Raw genomic sequence first — 23,336 nt, forward strand, 5'->3', positions numbered from 1 at the left:
ACTTGTACCACTATTTGGCACTGTTGTCTTATGGAAGTGTTCTTTTACCCCACACAAGATAGCATGTCCCCCATTACACTTGAACTTAAGTTTAGCCTTCCAGCAGAACCACCTATTTCCGGGCTTCATTCAGTATAGTGTATATCAACCTTCCCCAACTGTGTGCCTTCCAGACATGTTTGGACTGCAACACCGTGAATGGCCCTGCTGGATGGAAATTCTGGGAGTTGTGGTCTAAATACCTCTGAAGGCCACCAGGTTGGGGAAGGCTGGTATATATGATATATATTATGCCAGAATTTGTATGTGTGCATATACATTTTATTTAGTAAACCAAGTCAATTCATGTATTACATACTGCGTGTGTACATCTGCCAGTGATTAAGATCGATAAATGGACACTTTGCAGATGTTTGTTCAAAAGTGGAAGAAGACATTCCTCTTAAGTTTGCTTGATAGAGCAGAACCCACGTAACGTTCAAGAATCCCCAGACACTCTCTGATACTTACCAAGGCAGGAAACAGTCTTCTCATCTTTGCTGGTGTGGGTGTTTTCCTTTCCCTGGTAAACCCTCTGTTTCTTCCCCTCTACATCTTTGTCTAACTTCTGTCTTCCCACTTTTCTTTGTGTGGAGGTATCAGCTTTTCAAAGATACACTTTGTAAAGTTCTCTGTAAGGTTAGCATGTAAACTTACTATAGCTGCTGGTATAGCCATGTTGGTTGAGGATATATACTATCAGTTCATAGATCCCATTTCTCTTAGTGTAGAAAATCTGAGTTTTCCTTAGATAAGTCATTATTTCTCAGATGTAATTTTAAGTCAACCCATGACCACACAGGATGTTAACTCACCACTGGACTTAGTGTGTCATGCAGTCCCAGTGTGTTTGTGTGCACATGTAGAACAAATAGATAGGTAGTAGCTAACAAATACTTCTAAAGATTAGGAGTTGGTCCCTGACTTGTCTGTGCTTGTTGTACAACAGCAACCTTCCTGGGTAGAACTCTAATCTGGAAAAACACTTTGTAATGAACAACTATGATACTATTCTTAAGATTTTAAATAATATTAAAAGCTAAACATTCCTTCATATTGGAGAAGAAAACTACATCCAAGGTGTCAAGCAGATGCAGAGAAGTGGGTGTTCTGAAGTCTTTTTTTTTTTTTTTAAACTAAAAGCAGCTGTGAGGGATGGTTATTTGGATTAGAACCATGGCACAGGGTGATTGACCAATTGTCCCATACCAGTTCCCTGAACTCCCCTGCTACACACTTACATATACACACCAAATAAAGCTGTGATTAGGCTCAGACTGGAAATGTACAGCTTTCAATTTAAAGTTCTAATTTGGTTCCCTCCAGACTATAATTCCTATCACTCTGAAAGGCCACACTATCTGAGAATGACTAGCGTTTTAGTCTAATACATTTCAAGGTAACCAGGTTGAGGAACGATGCTCTAATCTTGTATATATTTACCTGGGAGTAAATCCCACTGGTCGCCAATGAGACAATTCTGAATTGAATTGACCTGCATAGAATTGCACTGTCAGCCCATCATTTTTGCCTTCTGCAACAATTTTGAAGAAGGAAGCAGTTTAGATATGGACTTCAGCACAGTCCCTGATCCAAATGTTGTTCACTCGCACTGACATCACAACTGCTTTTTATAAAATAAACAGGTATCAGGAATTCCAGCTTTCATCAGACTCTCAGGACCAACTCTCATAGGTGAACTTCCACTGTATATGTGGTTTGACTTATGATTGAATCAGATTTTTACTCCCAGACTGAAGTTTAAAGTGTATAATCTACTGTTACTATACCAGCGGCTTATTTATTAGTACTTACCTGCTGATATGTTATCAAACATCCCTGTGGTGTTAATTATTGTACTGTGTAACCTGTTCTTTTGTAACACAGGAAATGGTATGCAAGGTGGAGGCGAGGCAAGCAGGAGGGGGAAGCTGTTCTTTCTGCCCAAAGGACCTAGAACAAAACACTTTAAACAATGAAATTAAATTATAGTACATAGAGAGGTACTGCAACACTTCTAATTATGAACTTTGGGTAATAAGCATATAATGAGTTAATTAAGATCCATATGTATTTAATTACACCCCTAACCCAAACTAAAATCTCTGTATTGAACTGTTGTACAGTATACCACATACTATATCTTACTAGTGTCACTACACCAGGAGCAGTTGTGATTATGATTTTAAAAGACTAAGCACAGGAAGAGTGGCTATAGTAAGCAGGCTGCTGTGCTGCTTAGTCCTTGAATTACTCCTAGTACCCAGATGGATGCAACACGAGTCATTTAGGTTGTTCTGGAAGGGAGATGAGAAAGTTCTGGCAAAAGAGTGCTTTACTTCTGAGAAGCGCTGAACCAAATTTATGTAAGTAGAATTCTTGATCATCCTAAACCATTGGCCATGTTGACTGAGCCTGATGGAATCTGAAAAAACATCTGGAGGAGACTAGGTTGTGGAAGGCTGGTATAAATAATGGAGAGAAAACCTGTCCGTCTTGTTGATATCCAGGAACTGAATTTAGATTTGTGAGGCTTGAGCTGCATCAACAATGTACTGATTTGTTATGCATTCTGGAAATAATCTTACCATCATGTCCATCTTCTCTTCGTGCAGGTCTTGCAGAGACTGATCAAATCAAGAGGAAAGTCACAAAGCAAACACTTGAATGTTCAGTTGGTTGCAGCAGATAAACTTGCACAATGTCCACCAGTAAGTAGACTGGGACAGATTTTCATTCTGTGCATCTTTGGAGGGGTCATGCAGATTCACACATTAACAGAAGGTCTCATGCAGATGTAACACCCATTTTAATGTCAGGGTCCCCCCTTACTGGCTGGGCTATAAATATCAGCCGATCAGTCCTCCAATGTGTTGGAAAATGGGCCACAAGTCTCACAAAGGGAAACACTCATCTTTCCACCTCCTCCCAATGTTCATGGTAGTGTTGTGCTGAGATCTCAAAGGTTACAGTAGCAATGAAATCTAGTGTTCCTTTCTTTGTCATCTCAGTTCTTTTCCACCCACAGCACCAGAGAAAGTGAAAGCCCTCTCAAATTGCAAGGTCCAGTGTATTGCCTTTCTGTCACTCAGTAATTTTCCACTGATTTGTACTTGTGATAGTGAAGGGAAAGGAAAACACAGTGCCTGCTGCTCAGATAATACTCAGCAGAAAGTAAAATGAAGATATAAAGTGTTATGTTCCATACACTTCAATATAATGCTGTGCAATTCAGTGAACATTCTTGAAACAATCCAGTTGCAATCAAAACATTTGAATTAATGGAATTGTTCCCCATTGATTTCATATAAATGAAAGCTTTTCATTTGAAAGCTGCTTCCAGTATATTCTTCTCCCACTCTGGTTAGTACCAGTGAAGGCAGAGTGATAGGCAAACACAGGCAAAGTAAATGAAATTGCTGTGCATCCTTGACTCCATTCTGCAATCTATGCAGACTGTGAACTTATCTTCCAGTTGAGAAGCTGAAGCAAAGTGAATTAACTGTGTTTGAGAAGGGTCTGTAAGCCCACACATTATTCTCATTTCATTTTTAGATGTCTAAAATACTGTCTATGCTCTTAGAACCCTTTCCAGCTTCTTGTGGAAATGGCATTTATATGGATTGTACTCTAGAACTTGCCTTGGAATAATGAGAAAGGGGAGTTTGTTAACCTATCCCTTTATTTTGCCCCTTTTCCTTTCTTACAGTAGGGCAAACAAGAAAGTGGATATACTTTGTCCCCTGGTAAGAAAACAAAACACCTGCAGATGGTGTATGCCATCTTTCCAGATGTTTTAGACTACAACTCCCAGTATTGCAGATACTTGTATGGGCTAGGTGGAGCTGATAGGAGTTGGTGCAAGATATTTGGAGGGTACATATTGTGGAGAACTGATGTATGCTTTCACACTTCCTGATCAGAAAGATCTGCTGCCTAATATCCTATTAATGATCATATTAATGACACACCTATCACTGCAAGACTCATTACCTAGCTATAAGTGCTGCCCAATATAGTTTTCATATGGTTGGAGAGGAACACAGCTTTGTGTTGTAGAAGCCAGGATGGGAAAATGAAATTTAGAAGAGCAACATATTAGCAAAACTGAATTAATGTCCATTGTCACCTCCTCCTAGAAGCTTCAAATAACTGGACATATCCAGAGTGTATGTCCAAGGCATCCCTTCATGGCTGATCAGTACTGACACCCCCAACCCCTCCTATTTCCCACCATGCATCTTATGTGGTTATATTGGAACACAGTTAGCCTGCTTACCATCTGCTGAATTAGCCTGAAACTAGTAGTCTGATCCTACAAGGAGTTAGGTGTGCCTTCATCTGTTAAAATCGGTGGATGTAGGCATTTCTTCCTCTGCATAAAATGAGGCTGTAACATCCAGTGAAGCCCAGTTTGGAAGACAAGTTCAATTTCCATTAATCTTTAGATTTCTTTACCATACTCCCCATCCCCTTGGTGCCTTGGTCTATTTTCATCAAAATGTTGCATCAAGATCACTGAGACCTGGGTGGGGGAAATGCCCATTTATGCTCTGCCTGGGTACTTAGTGCAACACCAACCTCACCTTGGGAATCAAGGAGAGAGAATGGGTGTAGTCTATAGGAGCATGTTACCTCTCTCTGCTTCCTGTCCATCGGATGAGCTTGGTGGCCAAGAGCACCTTTTATCACCTTCAGTTGATTTATCAGCTCCTTCCCTATCTGGACAGGTGGAACCTGGCAACAGTGACGAAGCCCTGGTAACCTCTCATTTGGACTACTGTAATGTGCTTTATGTGGGGCTGGCTTAAACCTTTAAAATGGTCTGGAAATGTCAATTGAATCAAAATATTTGCACCCCACCTCTTAACAAGAACTCCAAGGCACGAACATATAACCCCAGTGTTACACCATCTGCACTGGTTGCTAATTGAAGTCCAGGCCCACTTTAAGGTGCTTCCATATAAAACCCTAATTGGTTTAGAACCTGAATATCTGATGGAATGTCTTCTGCTATATACACCTCTCCGGACCTTAAGATAATCATCAGAGGCCCTTCTCTGGGAGTCACTGCTAAAAGATGTAAGGATGATAGCCACTAGGAGAAGGCCTTTTCACCTGTGATGTCCTATTTGTGGAACCAGCTCCCCAGATAGGTGTGCCTGGTGCCCTTTTATACTTTTAGGCACCAGGGTAAATAAAACCTTTTGATTTTCCCAATATTTTATCTGTTGAAATTTTTATTGTTAATTTATATTTTATTATAAATGTGAATTATTTGATTATTTAATTACTATTTATCTAGTCTTATTGTTTTTATTTCTTATTTTTTCATTATTCTTGAATATCTTTAATGATTTATTTATTTATTTATTTATTTATTAAAGCATTTCTATGCCGCCCCATTCGCCGAAGCCTCGGGGCAGCTCACAACATTAAGTTAAAATACAAACATTAAGTTATAACATTAAGTTAAAATGTTTGTAAAATGCAAACATTAAGTTAAACTACAGAACATAACAATATAAAATAAGTCGCCCTGGCCAGCTAAAATCCAATAATATTAACAATTAAAATGATGCTTAAATAAAAAGGTCTTCGCCTGGCACCGAAAAACAAATAACGACGGTGCCAGGCAGACCTCTCTGGGGAGCGCATTCCATAGATTAGGCGCCACCGCAGAGAAAGCCCTCCTCCGAGTCCCCACCCTCCTGATTTCTTTCACGGAGGGTTCCTGGAGAAGGGCCTCTCCCGCAGATCTCAAGGGGCGGGCAGGCGTATATGGATGTAAGCGCTCCTTCAGGTAACCAGGACCCAAGCCGTTTATTACTGTCATTTGTTTTTGTTTATTGCTGATATGTTGACTTGTTATATTTTAATCTTGTAAACCATCTAGAGAGCCATTAGGCCAATAGAAATGGTATAAAATGTTTAAAATAAATAAAATCAAGAACATTGAAATTTTAGGTGGAGACTGAAAGATGAGGCCTATGTCTTCAAAAGTGATTCCCTATAGTTATGCTTTTATGTGATGGCGCAATAGTGTTGCTCCACCAACTAGCTTTTAAGCACCCGGTCAGCTGTGTGTGTGGCAACTTTTTTGTTGCTATTGACCCTGTCCATGACATTGGAATAAAGATCCCACTCTCATTGTTGGAAGATTACTTTCTATCATGCCTTCCCTACCAATAGATACCTCTCCTGTATGTCTTACAGATCATGGAAGCAAGTTGTACAATTGTATTACTTTGGTATGAAGAAATGTTTACATTTCTAGATTGCACCATAATGCTAGCCTTTCTCGGATGTTTTCTTTGTAAGATGAACCAAAAAGCCAGTAAATGCATATGCAGGTGTTTCCACCATCCACCCCACCCTAAGGGGACCTGGCAATGACCATTAAATACTAGAAATTCACCAGAAAGCCATGTGTGCAGATCTTTCAGGCAATCTCTATTTTCAAAGAGAAAACTGGGCTTTGAATGCTTGTTGCAGCCTTGCAATTGTGGAGTTGTTGGTATAGCACCAAATGACTACTGGAACATCCTGTGAAAGTGCTGGCTGCAGGACATGCTACCCTGTTTGGAAGCCATTGAGTCACAGGAACTGGATGTCTGGCATTCCTCTGGTGTTTGACAAGAGAACTGTTATTTGTGTGGCATGCAGATGTCAGTAAGTTTGAAGTGCTGCTATGTGGGCTGTTGTCAGTCCAAAAGGAACATGTTTAGGAAAGCCTTGCTGACCCTGAAAAGAAGCGCATTGCCAGGAACAGGTAGGGGCTGCCCAGGAGGCAGCAGCTGAAGGCCCAGTCCGAACTGCCTCTGACCAGCAGCGTGTGGTCCTTATCTCAGGCAGCTGACCAGAAATACTCTCTGTATTCAATGGAATCATGACGTTCTATTCTAAATCCTTGTTTGCTGCTAGTGTGTATAGGAACAAGTATCATGTTGCTCCCGAAGACCTCACCAAGAATTTCAGATTCTGAATTAATCTGGACCCATTGCAGACATGAAATCTGTCAGACATTAAGCATGCGATGAGCCTTTAAAAAAGGTGCAATGCTTTCTTTTACACTGCTATTAATATTACTCTCCTCTTCCATGCTATTTTAAAGCTTGCTGAGCATGTTCCTTCTTCCTGTCCTTCCCCCACACAACACACACCCAAGTAAAATATGACAACTTCTCTGTTCTAGGGAAAGAGTTCCAGAATTTTTTAACTGCACAAGCGCTCTTTTGATCACGAGTTTGCTTTTGTTATTGTCACCTGTATGTATACCCTTCATGCCAGCACTCTGTAACCCAAATAAGGCTGGTCCCGCCCCCCTCAGGCGTTCTGGGAGAGTTTGCATTACTTGCTCAGCCAGGATTTAGTGTTATGGGCTCAAGCAGGAAGGAGATCATTGACAGACTGGCTGGAGGGTGAACCAGGCTTCACTTTCACTGGAGCAATTTTTGACTTGTTACACAGGAACCAGACATTGTGATTTGAAAGAAATTCTAGTCATTTGCTGAATCAACAAATAACAAACTGTGGATTGTCTTTCTGCCTTGTTAAACAAACTACTGCTTCTATTAGACTTTAATTTCTAGTTTGCATGTAACAGTAAAATGTGAATCTACTAAAGTGAAACAGAAACTTCATTTATTCCTTTCTCTAGCCATGTAGGAGAGGGGAGGTTGAAGCCTGGCAATTCAGACAGGGGCCTTTCTGGTCATGCATATAACAGTAATTTGTGCTTTAGTATTATATGCCATTCTTTCCAGCTGAAATCTTTTCTCAGCCTCCTTTTTTCAAAAATCTAGCTACGCTTTCATAACTTCTGTTGTGAATAGTTATCTTCAACTATTTACACATAATAGTTGGGAAAAGAAAGGTGTTGAAAGAATGCTAAAGCTCGGCAATGTGGCAAGCTAATGGCAAAGTGTCTGAGGCTATTGAAAATGGTTGTGCGGAAGATACTTGTAGTGGCAGAGGAGAGAGAAAGCGAGCCAGGATGAATAAGAGAAAATTGTCAAGGGTTGATCCAGGGTTACACAAAGACTTCTGTTTCCCAGCTGCTCTCAACTCTCTTCTGAACAGGAAATGTTTGATGTCATTCTGGATGAAAATCAGCTTGAAGATGCGTGTGAACACTTGGCAGAATATCTTGAGGCCTACTGGCGTGCCACACACACTACCAGTAGCACACCCATGACACCTTTGCTTGGAAGAAACCTAGGCTCCACTGCACTATCCCCTTACCCTACTGCAATCTCTGGATTACAGGTATGAGTCCATGCTTTCATCACTGATATGCAACCGCTCCATGATTTAGATCAGAGCTAATGGCACTTGTATAAATTCCTCTGTACAGCTGTTGACCCATTTTCTCATAGAAAATTTACACTAATTCATGCCAAAAAAAATGTTGGCATAAATAATAAAAATCATAATGTGGAATTCCTTTCATGCACATGTGTACATTTAACCCCGTAGTGTTTCGGGGTGTAATCAATGAAAATGTTCAGTCTATGTACTAGAAAATATTCATTTCACTAGCAAAGGCCCATTTGGGCTGGCCCATGAATGCACGTGCATCATCTGAATTCCTATGTGCAGTTTTGGGTTCAGTGTGATTTACTCCCAAGTCAGCCTATAAGTGCTGTATCTTTCATGTTTCAACACTTGAGAACTTCCACTTGTATGTACAAAACAATGTTCATGTAATATGGATTTTTGTTTAATTATTAATTTGGGATAGTTTGTTCCCAAATACAAATCACTGAAATGTTACAACCAACAAGTAATAAGCAGGGATGTGAGAACTGGCCTTAGCTGAAAAAGCAACACCCTCCCCACAAGAGCCAATTCATATAGGTTTTGCTGTGCTTTGATACACATTAATACTGTTGTGCCAAGACTGAAGAATAACACCTCTTACCTTTTTGCAAAGAAAAATATGCTGTCCAGGATGCCGTTAGAAGATAAGTGGGTGACTAATATATGCTGCTAAGTACTGCTGTAGGTAGACTTGCAAAGTAATTTTCCTTCTTCCTTTTTCACATGTTGACCAGTTCACAAAAGTTATAATATCATGCTAGTCCCTCTCCTTTCTAATTTACTTTGTTTCTTCCCAGAGGTAATACTTTGGCAAAAACCCATTCATCTGTTCTGATTTTTTTAAAATGCTGAATAGACTATTATTCCCATTATAAAAAGATTCTGACCATTTTTTTCCACAGGGATAGCTCAAAAACGGCTGGCCTTTGAAACTTCAAACGTGGCATGTAAATAGTCCTTAATGAGAAGTACGTGTTTTACTAAGTTTGGGAAAAATGTCTTTTCAGTACAAGTTCTGTATGTTTGTAAGTGTAACATCAAGAGTACACAGACCAATTTCACCAAAGAGCTCCGCATGTCTGTGTGGCTTTTGATATGTGTACACTTTCCACTGTATGTCATCTAGAGAGCTGAGCAAATTCGTAACTCTGTCTACTGATAACAAAAAATGCAGGAGATCCTATTCCTTAATATACTCATTCACGATAAAAGTTCACTGTTGCTTTTTCTTCACTGCATGTATGCAGAAGCCAGTATTTAAATTTCCAATATATGTTTGATTTTGTTAGGCCAGCTTCATCACATGGTATTGTTTCTGCTTAGTGACTGGTTAACTGTGCAAGCAACAATTTGAGTTCTGTGGATACATGCTTGTTTTTATGTGACAATGTTCATTTTTCAGCTTGTTTGTGTTGGCATATCCTTTTTCTTGAACTTTGACTCTATGCAAAGTGAAAAGCGTGTTGGTGGAGCAAATTCATTTAGACAACTCTGTATATACACACACGGAATTCCCTGTACCCCAATGTTTCCATCCATTGCTGATGTGTTGTCACAAGTGAAGAATGCCAGGTTCTGACCAGCTTAGAAAGTCTGTTTTCATGTAGCATTAACTAAATATGTCTCAGGCTGAGACCTCTTCTAGGGACCACTGATAGAATCTCGTTGAGACACAGTTACTTGTAAGGGTCCCAGTTGGTGGCCCACCTTGTTTTGGGCCAGCTACAGGCACTGTAAATGATATGCTAGCATAGACCAAGTGAATGTCTTCTGAGTGGCTAACAGGGTAAGTTGCCACAGTATTAATATATGAGGCTAAGGCTGAAGTCTGAGCAGCCCAGTATAACTGTAGGTGTGCCCTACATATTTAAATAAGTTTCTATACATTTAACTGATAGAATTCTCTGTCACAGGGCCTTGGGAACTCTCAACTAAGAGTTCTGAGGAGAGTAATGATTTTTACAAAGAAAGAAGTCTCAGTGTCATATAGTTCATGTTTGTCAGATTCCTTAAAGTACATGGAACTTGCCACGGATATTTGTTCTTACCTCATATCATAAATCAACCATAATGTTACCCACATAGCAAAAGTAAAAACCATTCTGTTGAATGGATGTAATCATATACATACCTCTCAAATATCCCTGATTTTTACCCTGTTATTTGAGTTTATCCCCTTGGTTTTATACCTGTAGTTCCTGAATCTGACTATATTCTTCTGGATTTGCCTGACGTATGTCTATGAGCTGCTACAAGCAGATGCAATGAGTACAAAAATAAAGGGGGCTTTTCTTCTTCTTTTTAGCTGTTTTAACCATATAGATTCAGTGAGAGAGCAAAATAGGGGGTGAAGCAGCAGCTCATTCTATATTCTGATCTCCATTTGTTTAGCTTGATTTTCATTTGATGAGTTCAGAGATAGTGAAACAACTACATAATAAATTTACCTCAGTGACGGAAAACTGCTGATACATCCAGTAAAGAATAAGACAAAAATTTCAAGAGGAGGAAGGGCATGTTCAATTTTATTTAGCAGCTTCAGGGAAGGGACACACAAAGAACATTTAAAATAATGGTTAAGGTGATGGGGAGAAAGCAGATTAATTTAGAATTCTCAGAAACACAAGAATATTTCAAGACCCGCCTTTAGGGAAGTTCTTATTCTGAACTTTGGACTAAAATAGATCCATAACCTTAATCCTGAACTTTGTGTTGAAAAGTCCTTCTTGCTGCCAAATATTTTAAAATAATATAATATAGAAAGATACCACATTCCATCATTTTCTCACATCAGCTTGAAACAAGACAGTGATCCTAAGTCTAAATAGAAGTCAAATGCCTTTTAAATGAATGATGGCAGCATATGGATTCTGAAGGCCCTCACAAGATCACGACTTATTCAAAAGGATCAAAATTAATTTATTTGCCCCCCCCCCATTTTAATGCTTCAATTGTTTGCTATTTTTAGAGCCAACGTATGAGGCATAGCAACCATTCTTCGGAGAATTCTCCAATTGAACGGCGAAGTCTAATGACCTCTGATGAAAACTACCACAATGAAAGGGCTCGGAAGAGCAGGAACCGATTGTCTTCCAGTTCCCAACACAGCCGAGATCATTATCCGCTTGTCGAAGAAGAGTACTCCGACTCATACCAGGACTCATACAAACCCCATAGAAACCGAGGATCCCCTGGAGGATATAGCCATGATTCCCGACATAGGCTTTGAGTACAAGGACCTAGGGGGAAATGGTATTCATTATTTGCCAACTTGCCATAACATAGTTAGGCCAAACCAATCACCTTGATTTGGCAGATGGGGCATGGTTTTACTGTGCTTACAGGCTGCTGCCATTTAATGCTATAAATGGGGCAAAACATAGAGATCATGCCCTTTATGCTTAGGAAGAAATGCGTTTGCTCAGTCACTTAGGTGTGTTTTCTTTCCAGTGTAGCATTTGATTTCAAACAGTATCTTTGCTTTTCATTAGGTATTATTAGACACATCAATTTGTAACTTAGGATACCTGTTGAGGCGCATATAAAATAATTTCCTGCACTGGAAATTCCAAATGACCAGTTCCAGTTGGAACCAATTTATAAACCAATTCCTGTTGGAATTTGGGAGAAATTGACTGGAAAGTCAAGCTGAGCATGTTGCAGTCAGTTAAAAAATAATTTAAAATGAAGAAGAAAATTACAAAATCATTATAAGCAAAAATAAAAATAAAAGCTAGTTCTTGTCTACTGGAAGGTGAATTTATATATAGATATGGTTAGAATAAGTAATTTTAATGTATTTATTTCAGACTAACCAAACACAAAACAGTTAATAGTGCCAAAAAATAAAACAAAAAACAAATGAATGGAGCAGTCAGAACACTTTCCAGTTTAAATATCAGTGTTTTTTTTTCTCCCAGCATATATGTCATGGAAAAACTGTATTGTGTTGATACTTCTTTCATTTGCTAATTTAATGACGATATAAAATTATTTTATCAACTTGAAATAAAGTCGGAATGAAGACAAACACAGCATTTTTTAAAAGGCTGAAGTGGCCCACACTCCCTGCCTTGAAAAGATGCTTGTCGTCACAATTTGCGCCTTCAGAATTCATGGGGGTGGTTGCGCAGGATTCTGCCTGGTGCCTTACTCCCCACCTTTCACATGTTCTGTGGAAGGTGCAAACTGTGCTGTAGGTGCATGCAATTTCATGCAGGAAGGCTCTTCTGCACAGTTAGAAAGCCTGAATGGCACGCACGGTAGAACTCTGTTCATCCCTTTCCCTGGCTATTTCCTCAGCTCCACCCTGTACTCCTGAATGGATTTTGAAGGTGTAAACAGAACTTTTGTCTTCACTTTAGCAGCAGGAAGATTCCAGAGATTCCAGTTCAACTGGATTTGCAAAAGTTTGCAAATAACATTATCTTTTCTTTCACTAGCAGTACTATCCTCTATCAGCCACAAGGCTCATACTTTTCTTAATGTTCTATTTTGTCAAAGAAAGATTGGCCTTGTACTATTTTTAAGATGCATTCATGCTAGAATTTAATCCTGTGCACTAATATCTCCAGAAGTAGTATTGTATCATTGTTCCTACCAAAGAGCTTATCACATGGTAATTTATCAAAAAGATTTATCAAAAAGTCATGGTAGCCTGTTCCATATTAAAAGGGAAATGGACTCTATGGACTTGGCAGCAGAGCTATTCCAGCCAGTTGAAGCACTGCAAGAAGATGTACATGAGGTGAGATGTTTTGGTGAGGATGCCTCTTGGTTGTGAGTGCTTGCCTTCCCATGCAGTGCCTACACATGGCAAATGATTTTCTTTATTGTGTTACAAAATACAATGTACTGTTCTTCTAGTCTGAATGCATCACCTCTCACGTACAGCAAAAATACTTCAAAATTGTATACATGGAAGTCATGTCTTTTGTTTTTTCTTCCTGATTCAAATCCCTTTGTACTATGTTACATATACAAAATTCCTGCTTATGTTGGTGTCCTCGTGCACATCAGTGTTAAGCATAGCTCAGTACACACTGCCCTTTGCATGGACAGGTCTCCTCTTCCTCCTGAAGTGCAGTACTTGTAGTAGCTTCAGTTCAGTACCAGAAATCCCTCTTCCATGTGAGGGAAGCTGCTTGAGGAGATGGATGCTCACCCACCACCCTTGTTTTTAAAGATGTAGGAGAAATGTCTACTGCAGTGCTAGAAAACGAAAAGCAGAAACATGCAGATTCTAAAATAAATATGCAAAATTTATTGAAGCAAAGGGGCATTGTTACAAGGAAAGGTGCAACACACCTGCATCTAGAAGAAATGTAAAAATTCCTTATAGAAATCACTATATATACCTTGATATAGAAAACAACTAGAAAACAAGCTATATCAAAAAGAACCACTATCTTGGGAAAGACTGGGCATATTTGTTGATGTGTAGTTTAGTTTATTTGATGGATTAAGCTGAAATAATTTCCAAGATCATACTTTACCATTGGGAATAGTTCTTCAGGACACCTAATAATAAAATAACATAAATTGCTAGAGAGGATTATTCAATTTCTTAAAAACAAACCCCACCTTCCATCTCTCAGGCACTCATGAGTGTATCAAGAAGTTTGGAGTACTTCCCAGTGAGATACAGTCCTAAAATGTGGTACACATGTAGTTCAAATTTCCCTGATTGGTAGCGGGGAAAAGTCTGAATGTAAAAAATTTAAACATATCTCTAAAAATGGGAGGTGCCACCATGATCAAGATATTTCAATACCACTGACATTTGGCACATACATATGGTGAGGCGTGCTGATTACTAGATACAGAGACCATGAAGAAGACATTTATACATTTATCCCTACAAATGGGATGGGGAAAGGACTACAAGTATACCTCCAATTATAAAGTCACATTGAGGCATGAGAAAACTGATACATAATCCAAGCCATTCAGATGACTAATAATTGACATTTTCATATTTAATTATTGAAATGTAGGGCACAACATCTGTCTCATAACAGAGACTTCGAAGAAGATTCCTGTTTTGTTTTAACAAAGTGCCCCACTGCACATTGTGGTGCAGGCTGAGTTGTGGAAGCTCTATTAGATTTTGATTTGGGAGAGGAAGAGTTTCCAATATCAACAAGGAACATCCACATGTACATGCATATACCAGTTTCATTTGCTAGTCTGTGCGATATAAAAGAAATATATACTGCCCTGACATGTTCACTCACAGAACATTAAAAGCTGTTACAGATGGGCAGAATCCAATGAGCTGCATGTTACCCTAGGTACCCTGGTTACTAGAAAAGTCTGAAAAGGACGTTCTTATATATGTCCATCAAGGCTGAGGACATGATGCTTACTTCAGAGTGGAGACCAGCGCTCCAACACAAACTCACATATGGGCACAGTATAACTGGTGGAAATGCATTGTCTCGCATCAGTCTTGGGAGAATGGAGTGGATTTTAGTAGCAGCCAAGAACTCTTTCTAAAAAATGATTGTTGTAGCTACTGCAATTGAGTTTACCTATGGTATTGCATATGGCTTGTAACCTGGCTGGAATGTCTGGAGATGCTATATTTATATGAGCGTTTGCTGACCTGCTTCTGCGTGGATAGTTGTGGCACTTTTATGTATGAACTGAATCTGTGAAGTAGAGCAAATTCATCCCATAGAATATGAACTATAAAGGAACATTTGAACTTGCTGTGAATTTCCATTCTCGGGTTCTAAGGTGGGGCTGTCTGTAAGTTTGGGAGCAGCCTCCTGATTGGCAGGCAGGGCTCCAGATATAAGCAACACAAAGTGGGAGAGGCATAGAAGATGCAGCTTTAGCCCTCATGTGAAAAGCACATACAAAAATCACAAAAAAGCCATGAGGTATAAGTGCCCTAACTGACACACATTAAAGGGGAAATGCTGGGAAATCCTACTGGACTCAACCTCAGCATTGGATGCTGAGATGTCCAGCAAAAGCAAAGCAGAGGCTCCTGACTCAAGCATCTGTCTCTGATGTTCACATTCAGATTTTTACTTCCTTTCAATCTCATTCTTACTTTATTTTTAAGGGGTGGGAACTCCTGAGAATATATATATTCACTGTTAAGTTCTTTTTTCCCCCTTTCCCCAGTGGTCCCAGGGTAGAACAGTCTATTAGTTTCAGAGAAACAGTACAGCCTTGTGGTGGGATTATATTCTCTGATATACTAAACACAACCATTGGGAAGATACATCAATTAACTGCTGCATTAAAGAAGGTAAATGTATTGATACAATAGTGCCTACTTCATGGCCTGCAATGGCTTTCCTATTTACCAACCAACTCAAGGCAAGTTCTTGCATCTGGAAGGTGCAGAAATTTTCAAGGAATTAAGTGTAATGCCTTTCAGTAGGAAATGATTCTGGGACAGATCAATCAGTCTAAAGTTTCCTATCCATATAGTCACAGAAACCCCAGAATTCAGCTAAGATTTCCAGCAGATAAGAACAAGATTTAAACTTTCTGGCTCCCTGAGAAAACTAAGCATCTGTTTCCAGCATGGGTTTCAGCTCCTGGGTGGCAGTCTAGTGCTGAACACTAGAGGGAGAGGGATGGGTAGCTGAAGGGAGGGGAGCCACCAACCATCTCCATTTTGACTACCTCAAAGGCCAGGCTTCAGCGCTGCCGGTTGCTCCTTGCTGCTTGCGAATCCAGCACCTCTTGACAGGAAGGGAAGTAGTAGTTGCAGCTTTCCTCTTGCTTGTTTTTGTTTTGTTTTTTAAGGATCGGATAGAGACAGGGTTGTCCTTTTTCATTCTGTTGTACTTGAACTGCTGGGCAATAGTGTGCTGTCATTTGTCTTTTGCCACACTTCATGGTTTCACTCCATGAAGACAGACAAAGAGTCGCTTTCTCTCAGGAAAAAATGGAGAGAGAGCTGCCTATACTCCATGTAACACTGCAGTAGGGTTTTGGAGGTGTTCTGTAGCTTCTTGCCACGAAAGAAGAGACATCAGCCTCTTAGGAAGGAAAACGGCTCCTTATTCTAGAGGTGAATGCAACCAAGGCCCGTTGCCTCCACTTATGAGTAACATCCATCTTAAGTACTACCAGAACAGGCTGCTGCTGCCTCTGACTCCCCTCTCTGCTGGGACGCAGGAAGTCCCTCCTTGAAGTATGAACCCTCAAATCACCAGCCCCAGTTTACCAAACTTACAGAGCCTCAGTGCTCTTCCCACATTTGTAAGAGGAGGGAAGGCTGTTGCCACTTCGGGAGGAAGAACTGACAACTGCATGCCTGACTGGCTCTCTGAGTGGGGAAACAGAAGGCTGGAGCAACTCCTAGTAACATTGCCAAGAGGGAGAACAGTAAGAAAACTAGGATAGGCTCTAGGAAGTGACTTTTTGGATATTACTCACAGCTCCTTCACTGCTATCTTGGTTTCCATGGGCTGTAGCTGCTGCTAGGTGCCATTTTATGGCTGTCGCAAGCTGACGAACATGGAGTGGAGTGGTGGCCCCCAAGTTACGATTGAGGAGAGTGATCATGGGGACTGGGCTCTTCCACCACCTTCACATTGGTGCCCCACTGCTGTGAGGCACCGTGGAACGCCATGGGATGCACATGGTGGTAGGTCATGGTGGCCGAGCAACCGCTTTGCCCCATTCCCAGCCAGATCAGGTGGTGGGGAGGTGAAAGAAATATGCAGCTTCCCTTGGTTGGGCACTGGCGGCTTTCCTGCTCTGCTTGAGAGGAGGAGAAACCAAGGAGTGTGCCAGGAACAGAAGGCCCTCTCTGTTCGGCAATGTGCTTTCCTCAATGGGACTCTCTGCTCAGACTTTGGGGATCCAAGCACAGCCAAGCCCCTACCTAAAAGGGGGGATTTTTTCTACAGGTTAGTAAGTTGCTGAAATGCATTTCAAATAGTGTTACAAAAGCTCTTGTTACCTGCTGGCCAGGCAAGAGCTGTGAGGAGAAGCCCCTCTAGTGTTTCATGCTAGAACCCTGTTTGCCAACTGAAAAGAGGGGCTTCCCAAGACATATAGGCTGCATTACCCTGGAACCACTGGAGATTCTAAAGTTTGAACTGTGAAATTATATTATGAAAGCATTATTCACAGTGAGCACATTCAGAGGGTATTTTTAATTTAGGCAGTTTATTTCATTTTTATACCACTCAATAGTCCAAAGGCAGTTATGACTATAGGATGCTCTGTAATCTACATGGTCCTTCCGGGTGAGGTTTTTCTTGCGCTATCCATGGGCCTCAAGCCTGCAATTTTATGCACCAATAAAAGGTATTTTTAAAAACCTGGTTCTAAGAGGAAAAAATCTCAGGTTGGGGATGTACTGTTTAGTCCAAGAAGCTTGACTTAGAACTGACTTAGTTTTAACTCCTTGTTCCTCTTTGAGATAGGTTTTGTGTAGTTTGCTTTTTAAAGTACTGTTGATGCAACAGTCCTAAACACATTTACTAGGTAGAAATCCCAATAGTAGGTCATGTGTGGAGTTAACAGCATATAGGATTGCAAAGTTCAAAGTATCTAAAAAGAGAAAGCAAGCAAGATATGCATTTAAAAAAAATCTATAAATTGATGTGGACTTGGAAGATGGGCAGTTGCTACTTCGTATTACAGTTGCTGTCAAATACAGATCTTTTAACCTTATGTTACCACATTCTATAATGCACTCATTACTGTATTTGATGGGCTAGCTGGGCAAAGAATCTTATTTTCGCCTTCAAAAAATACTGTTGTTTGAATGTTGGGCAAATGAGAGATGTGCTCAACGAAGGTGCTTTTGTTATGCAAGATATCTGGATCCCTTGTAGCAATTGAGCAACTCTGCATTTACTGTACAAAAAATATTTTCTGGAATGGCCCTTTGTGAAATACGTGCTTACTGGTGATAACACCCTTAACTGCTAGGAGAAAACGCTAGTAGAAAACAACAACGCACAGCAGTCCTGATATGAATCTAGTAGTTGTGCCTATAGGATTTAAAAGGATAAAACTGGTGATTTCAGTACTTAGGATATATTGCTGCCTTATGTCTAATGACTGCCTTTTCCATTTTCTGAAAATTAGAAACCTGCTTTATTTATTTATTTATTTATTTATTTTAAACGGCACATGTTTGCAATCAAACTTAAGTATTACATTAGCATGCCTTTTATCCAGGATGACTAAATTAAGGTTGTGGCTGTAACAATTTATTTATTATTATAGACTACATGCTAGAACTTTTAAAAAGGATTTCTTACAGTAGCACTTTCAAATCTCCCTACCCCACCTTACTCATTAGAAAACAGCACTCTTACGAATGGCCCATTTAAGATTATCATGTTTTATCTTAATACACTGGTATATGCATGATCCTTTTGATCACAAATATAGCTTATTCTTTCGTCCTTTTGTGGTATACAGCAATTAAATCCACAAGCCTCCAATTAACTATAGTTCCCCGTTTCATCCAAGCAGGGCAATTATGGTTACTAAGTTGAGAACAAGCTAAGAACTTAAACCAAACAAAAGACTTGTGCGTATGTTAATTTTTGAAGTCATGATTATGACTAATCTGAACTAGGCCACAGTGTAGTTATTCTGTCAAATTATGGTCATGCTTATGCTAAATATGAACATGAAACTGATCAACTTCTGAATTTCAATATTTTGTTCATCAGTTTTTAAACCAGAGAAAGAATTTCAAGCCAGGGAAAAGTATTATTTGTGTTATATTTATTCAAATTCGAATAGTATCAGCACATAGGATTCCTGTGTAATATTTGTAAAATTGAAGTAGAGAGTGTTTTGTAAATTTTGATTCTGAGCCACTCCCATTACCAACCCTGATTTTTCTTGCATATTTTTATGGGTAACAACCAAAAAGTTACAAAACAATGAGCAAGATTTTGAGTTCTCCAAAATTATTCATTAAGCTGAATGCTAAGCAAAACAGATGGTAAAGGGTTTAGGAAAAAGGCTTTATTGGTATTGCAGCCATAAAGTATGCACTAATCTCAAGTTCATTGTTGTAATATTAGAAGATATGTGTCTATGCCAGTTGCAATGAAACTTGCACTCTGGCATTTACCACTACACCATTGAATAAACTTGGTCTATCATTGCAAACTGGTTTGATAAATAATTATTTCTTTAAAAGAAAAATCTTGCAGGACTGATCTTTAGAACTAACTTCTGAAACTCAAAGTACTAATTTTCTTTCTATTTAATTCCTATGAATTTCTGGTAGATAGGTTTTACAAAAAATGATTAACTTGTCCTCAGAGTTTGGAACCAATTAACAAACACATTTTTGATGTTTGTCCCCCTTGAGTAATTTCTTGGTGAGAGAGACTAGAAATAGAAATCATCCAGTTTTCTGTAGAACCCAAATTTTAGTATTTCTGGCGTATACAAGTCTGAGAACCCTGTATCTAAAGAATATAACTTTAAAGCTGCAGTGAAGTTGTCACTTTCCAGAATGCAGTCTAAAACATGCTCAGAAATCAGCATATAGCAGATACTCAGATATTTAAAGTGCAGAACACTATAGGAAAAAAGATGGTGGGGTATACAGCTGAATCCACCATTAACACGCATTAACACCATTAGGAAACTAATGTTTCCTGGAGCAACCTGAAAAACATGCTGATCTATTTGTTTCCAGAGTGGGGCATGTCAGAGGTGCTCCCTCCTTCTAATCCTGGTGGCCTGTTTTATTCCAGCAATGATTATGTTGGCTCATTTCGCCACATAGGCTGCACTAGATGCTGTCAAGGCACCGCCTGGCTGGATCAGACCAAAGTCCCACTAATCCAGCAATCTGTTTCCAGCAGAGCTCGGAGGCACTCAGAAGCACCTATGTATTCGGAGGTACACTGCCCCTGATCACAGAGGTTCTTTTTCTTTGTCACGGTCAATAGCCATTCATAAACATGTACTCTGTGAATTTGTCTCATTCTCTTTAAGAAGCCATCTAGCCTAGTGGCTGCTACCACCCACAGAACCGGTGGCCATGAACTCCATAAGTTAGTTACACACTGTAACTGGAGCACACCAAATAAGTGTGGACATCATTGCAGCTTCAGTGAGTTTTGCCTGAGTGGCTGCTGCAGGACTGGGCACTAGAATGGCAGCATGACCTGCCATTTCTACATATATTTTATGCTATATCCCAAGAAAGCATTTTATGATACTCTTTATGTCTTGATTCTGTGTGCTACATATTCATCTGCATGAAAGAGAAGGCATTAGGAAAAACATTTCTTACGAGTTTTACAAGTTCCTTTTCTATCCTCATTAGCGTATTAATTACCGTGAATGCACTAAAATCTATAAATCTAGACTAGAAAGTTCTTTATCTTTATTCTCTGGTAGCACTATTGACCAGATCATTTATCTGCTTGAAGGTATTTGCATTTTATGGTGGATAGCAACAATAGCCCTCCACATATTGCCTTTGCAAATAAGACTATGCTTTTAGCATTTCATAAGGAAAATAATTAGTTCTAAAGCCTTTTGGAACATTATTTTTTTTAAGTCTTCCTTGACAATCAATAAAAGGGAAAGATCCACACTAAGAATCCTCATAACGTCATTATTGTTTCAAGTGGCAAATGTATTCTTACATACTGGTCTTAAGATAATTATCTTTTAATGGAGTCCTCTTGTCCTCTTCTGGGCAGGCGCGATTTGAACAGTGCCAATTTCAGTTTTATTTGCTAGTGCCTGCAACTGGTCCATATTCTGCGAATGCCTATACAAGAAATAAGTGATAAAACTCATAGTTTCCTTTATACATAGCAGGGAAAAACACCAAAAAGAAAAAAGTTTACACTGGGCTTGATTTAGTATATTGTGGGTCCAGAAGACCCCACACTTATTCTATCTTTGCTCAGTCTTTTCATTTGGTCAAGGAGTTCTGAGACAATGTTCCCTGAGTGAGCACAGGTGAGATGGCTGGTCAGAGATGAAGAAGATACACACAGACCCCTCATTTCTTGCGTTGGCCGTGTGTGCTGCTTCTACATGGTAGACCAGAGTGAGTCCACAGTACGTAATAGCACAGTTTTGGATTAAGAGAATGCCTTCCCCCCTCCTCTTTTTAAAATGCACTATATTAAAAAAATAAAACTATGACTGAGTCAGCCTATTTAAACTTTAGAAACCTACATTAGTTGTACAACATTGCCCAGCCATCTCATCCTTTGTTAGGCACTGGTTTTCTGTAAAGTTAGTGTAGCCCTGAATAAATAAGGCTATGACTGCAATTCTATGCACACTTAACTTGGGAATCAGCCCAATTGAATGTAGGGCTTACTTCCATGTAAACTTGCATAGGATTGGGACTGCATGACTGATTTTCTAGTCTTATAAATATAAGTCATTACCATAGTATTACTATGCTTCTTATATTGATCGGGTTCCTAAAATGTTACGTATAGCCTATATACAAGTATTGCAGAATGTTTAAGAATGCGTCTCTTTGTTTCCTTTGTAAGACATTTGGGGGTTGGCTATCAATTATTTGATAAAAACTGTCTTGTTATTATTGCCTTAGCGTACATCTACACACATTTTTAAAGTGGTCGGAAGTGCATTGGCTGCACTCTTGATCCAACAGAACCCTCGCCACTCTAATAACTGAACGAGTATTTAAAAGTTCTCTTCTTTGTTACATGGATTGTTTCCCTCTGCCTTGATCGCTTTGCCAAATTGTATTTTAAAGAACTGATTGTTAGATTCTTTTGCAACTTGTGTAGTTAAAGGTTTTTCTCATGGCATGTACACTTAAGAACTGGATAATGTTTTGGATCCATACCGTTTATTAAAATAAACTCTGCAGAAAAAGAACGTATATGGATAACTGGACCTATACAACCTTCTCAGTAAAACTCCACCTTAATTGTTGTCTGTGTTAAAAACATAATACAATATGACTCCTGGATCTAGCCACTCCAGGAAACCCATCAGGGAGTTTCACCTAGAATCATTTCATCATCTACTCAGTATGACTATTTTAAATTCTGCAGTGAGTGCCCCATCTCTAGCTATTTGTGCTACCTACCTCAACACAGATTTTAATTGGCCTGATTCTGATTCCCAGTTTTGGGTTTGCACCAGGGGATGCAGAAGCTCAAGCCTGGGGGACAAATTCAGTCCTCCTGAGGTCACAACCTAGCTCTTAGGTCTTCCTAAGATGGCCACACCATCTACCCTGGACCTACCCCTTTATCTGCCAACCAGCAATTGATTGGTGGCTTTCCTGGCTTTTACACATCCCTCCTCCATATTCTGAAAGGTTAAAATGTTTCTCCCAAGGCTTTTAGCTAAACATGCTTGCATTTGGACCTTTTTTTGGAACATTCTTCCATATCTGACCTTGATTCTGCCCATCACTAGAATGCACTCCCCAGAGAGTCTCCAAATAGAAATTGGCTCTTAGGCAGAAAGAGGTTCCACACCCCTAGTTTACACCAGTAAAACTCCTTTAAAGCAGAGGTATTTGGACAAGTGAGATTCTTGAACAGGTGCAGCATATTGATTTAAGGCCTCTTCCACTAAACTATGGCTAAATTAATGTAGTTAATTAATTAACTACATTAACTACCTTTGCTTCATGTTATGTTGCTTTTCTATCCCTGCACCTCCTTCGTTTGAAAGTTTCTTTCAGAACTGACTCTATAATGTCTCCATCATTTTGTTCCTTCTTGCTTAGAAATAATAGAGGGTTATGGTTTTTTGAGCTGGTGCTCATGATAAATGAGCACAATAAGACATGGGATGAGCTGATGTCATTTTTAAGAGACAAAGCATTCAGGGATTATGCCATATCATGTGAACCCAGCCATAGTGGGATAAAACAATCCTCACACAACCCTATTACTAACCAAGATTCACGTGAAGATTGTTTAGGTCTGGAATGAAGGCTAGGTTAAGTTCACATCATGTGACTCAATCCCCAATCAGGAGCCGCATATTGAAAA

The 23,336-nt window shown here is 39.5% G+C and overlaps 1 protein-coding gene across 2 annotated transcripts in view; it reads left to right on the top strand.

The window, feature by feature from the left end:
• Nucleotides 1–22,207, top strand: part of CACNB4 (calcium voltage-gated channel auxiliary subunit beta 4) — a 120,410-nt gene extending 98,203 nt beyond the window's left edge. Inside the window, exons 11-14 of one of the 2 annotated variants that reach the window (XR_006413566.1) lie at nt 2,655–2,750; nt 8,122–8,307; nt 9,264–9,329; nt 11,330–11,462. Coding sequence is in view for 1 of the 2 variants with exons in the window: in XM_044418522.1 (XP_044274457.1) it covers nt 2,655–2,750; nt 8,122–8,307; nt 11,330–11,590 (543 nt within the window). In the remaining variant the exon portion in view is untranslated. Of the gene's footprint in view, nt 1–2,654; nt 2,751–8,121; nt 8,308–9,263; nt 9,330–11,329 lie in introns of both variants that reach the window. The other variant, XM_044418522.1, reaches the window with a different exon arrangement.
• The last annotated feature ends 1,129 nt before the right edge of the window (nt 22,208–23,336 follow it).

This window comes from Varanus komodoensis, unplaced genomic scaffold, assembly GCF_004798865.1.
Source record: "Varanus komodoensis strain SLA01 unplaced genomic scaffold, ASM479886v1 scaffold9, whole genome shotgun sequence".
In the NCBI taxonomy this organism is placed as follows: domain Eukaryota; kingdom Metazoa; phylum Chordata; class Lepidosauria; order Squamata; family Varanidae; genus Varanus; species Varanus komodoensis.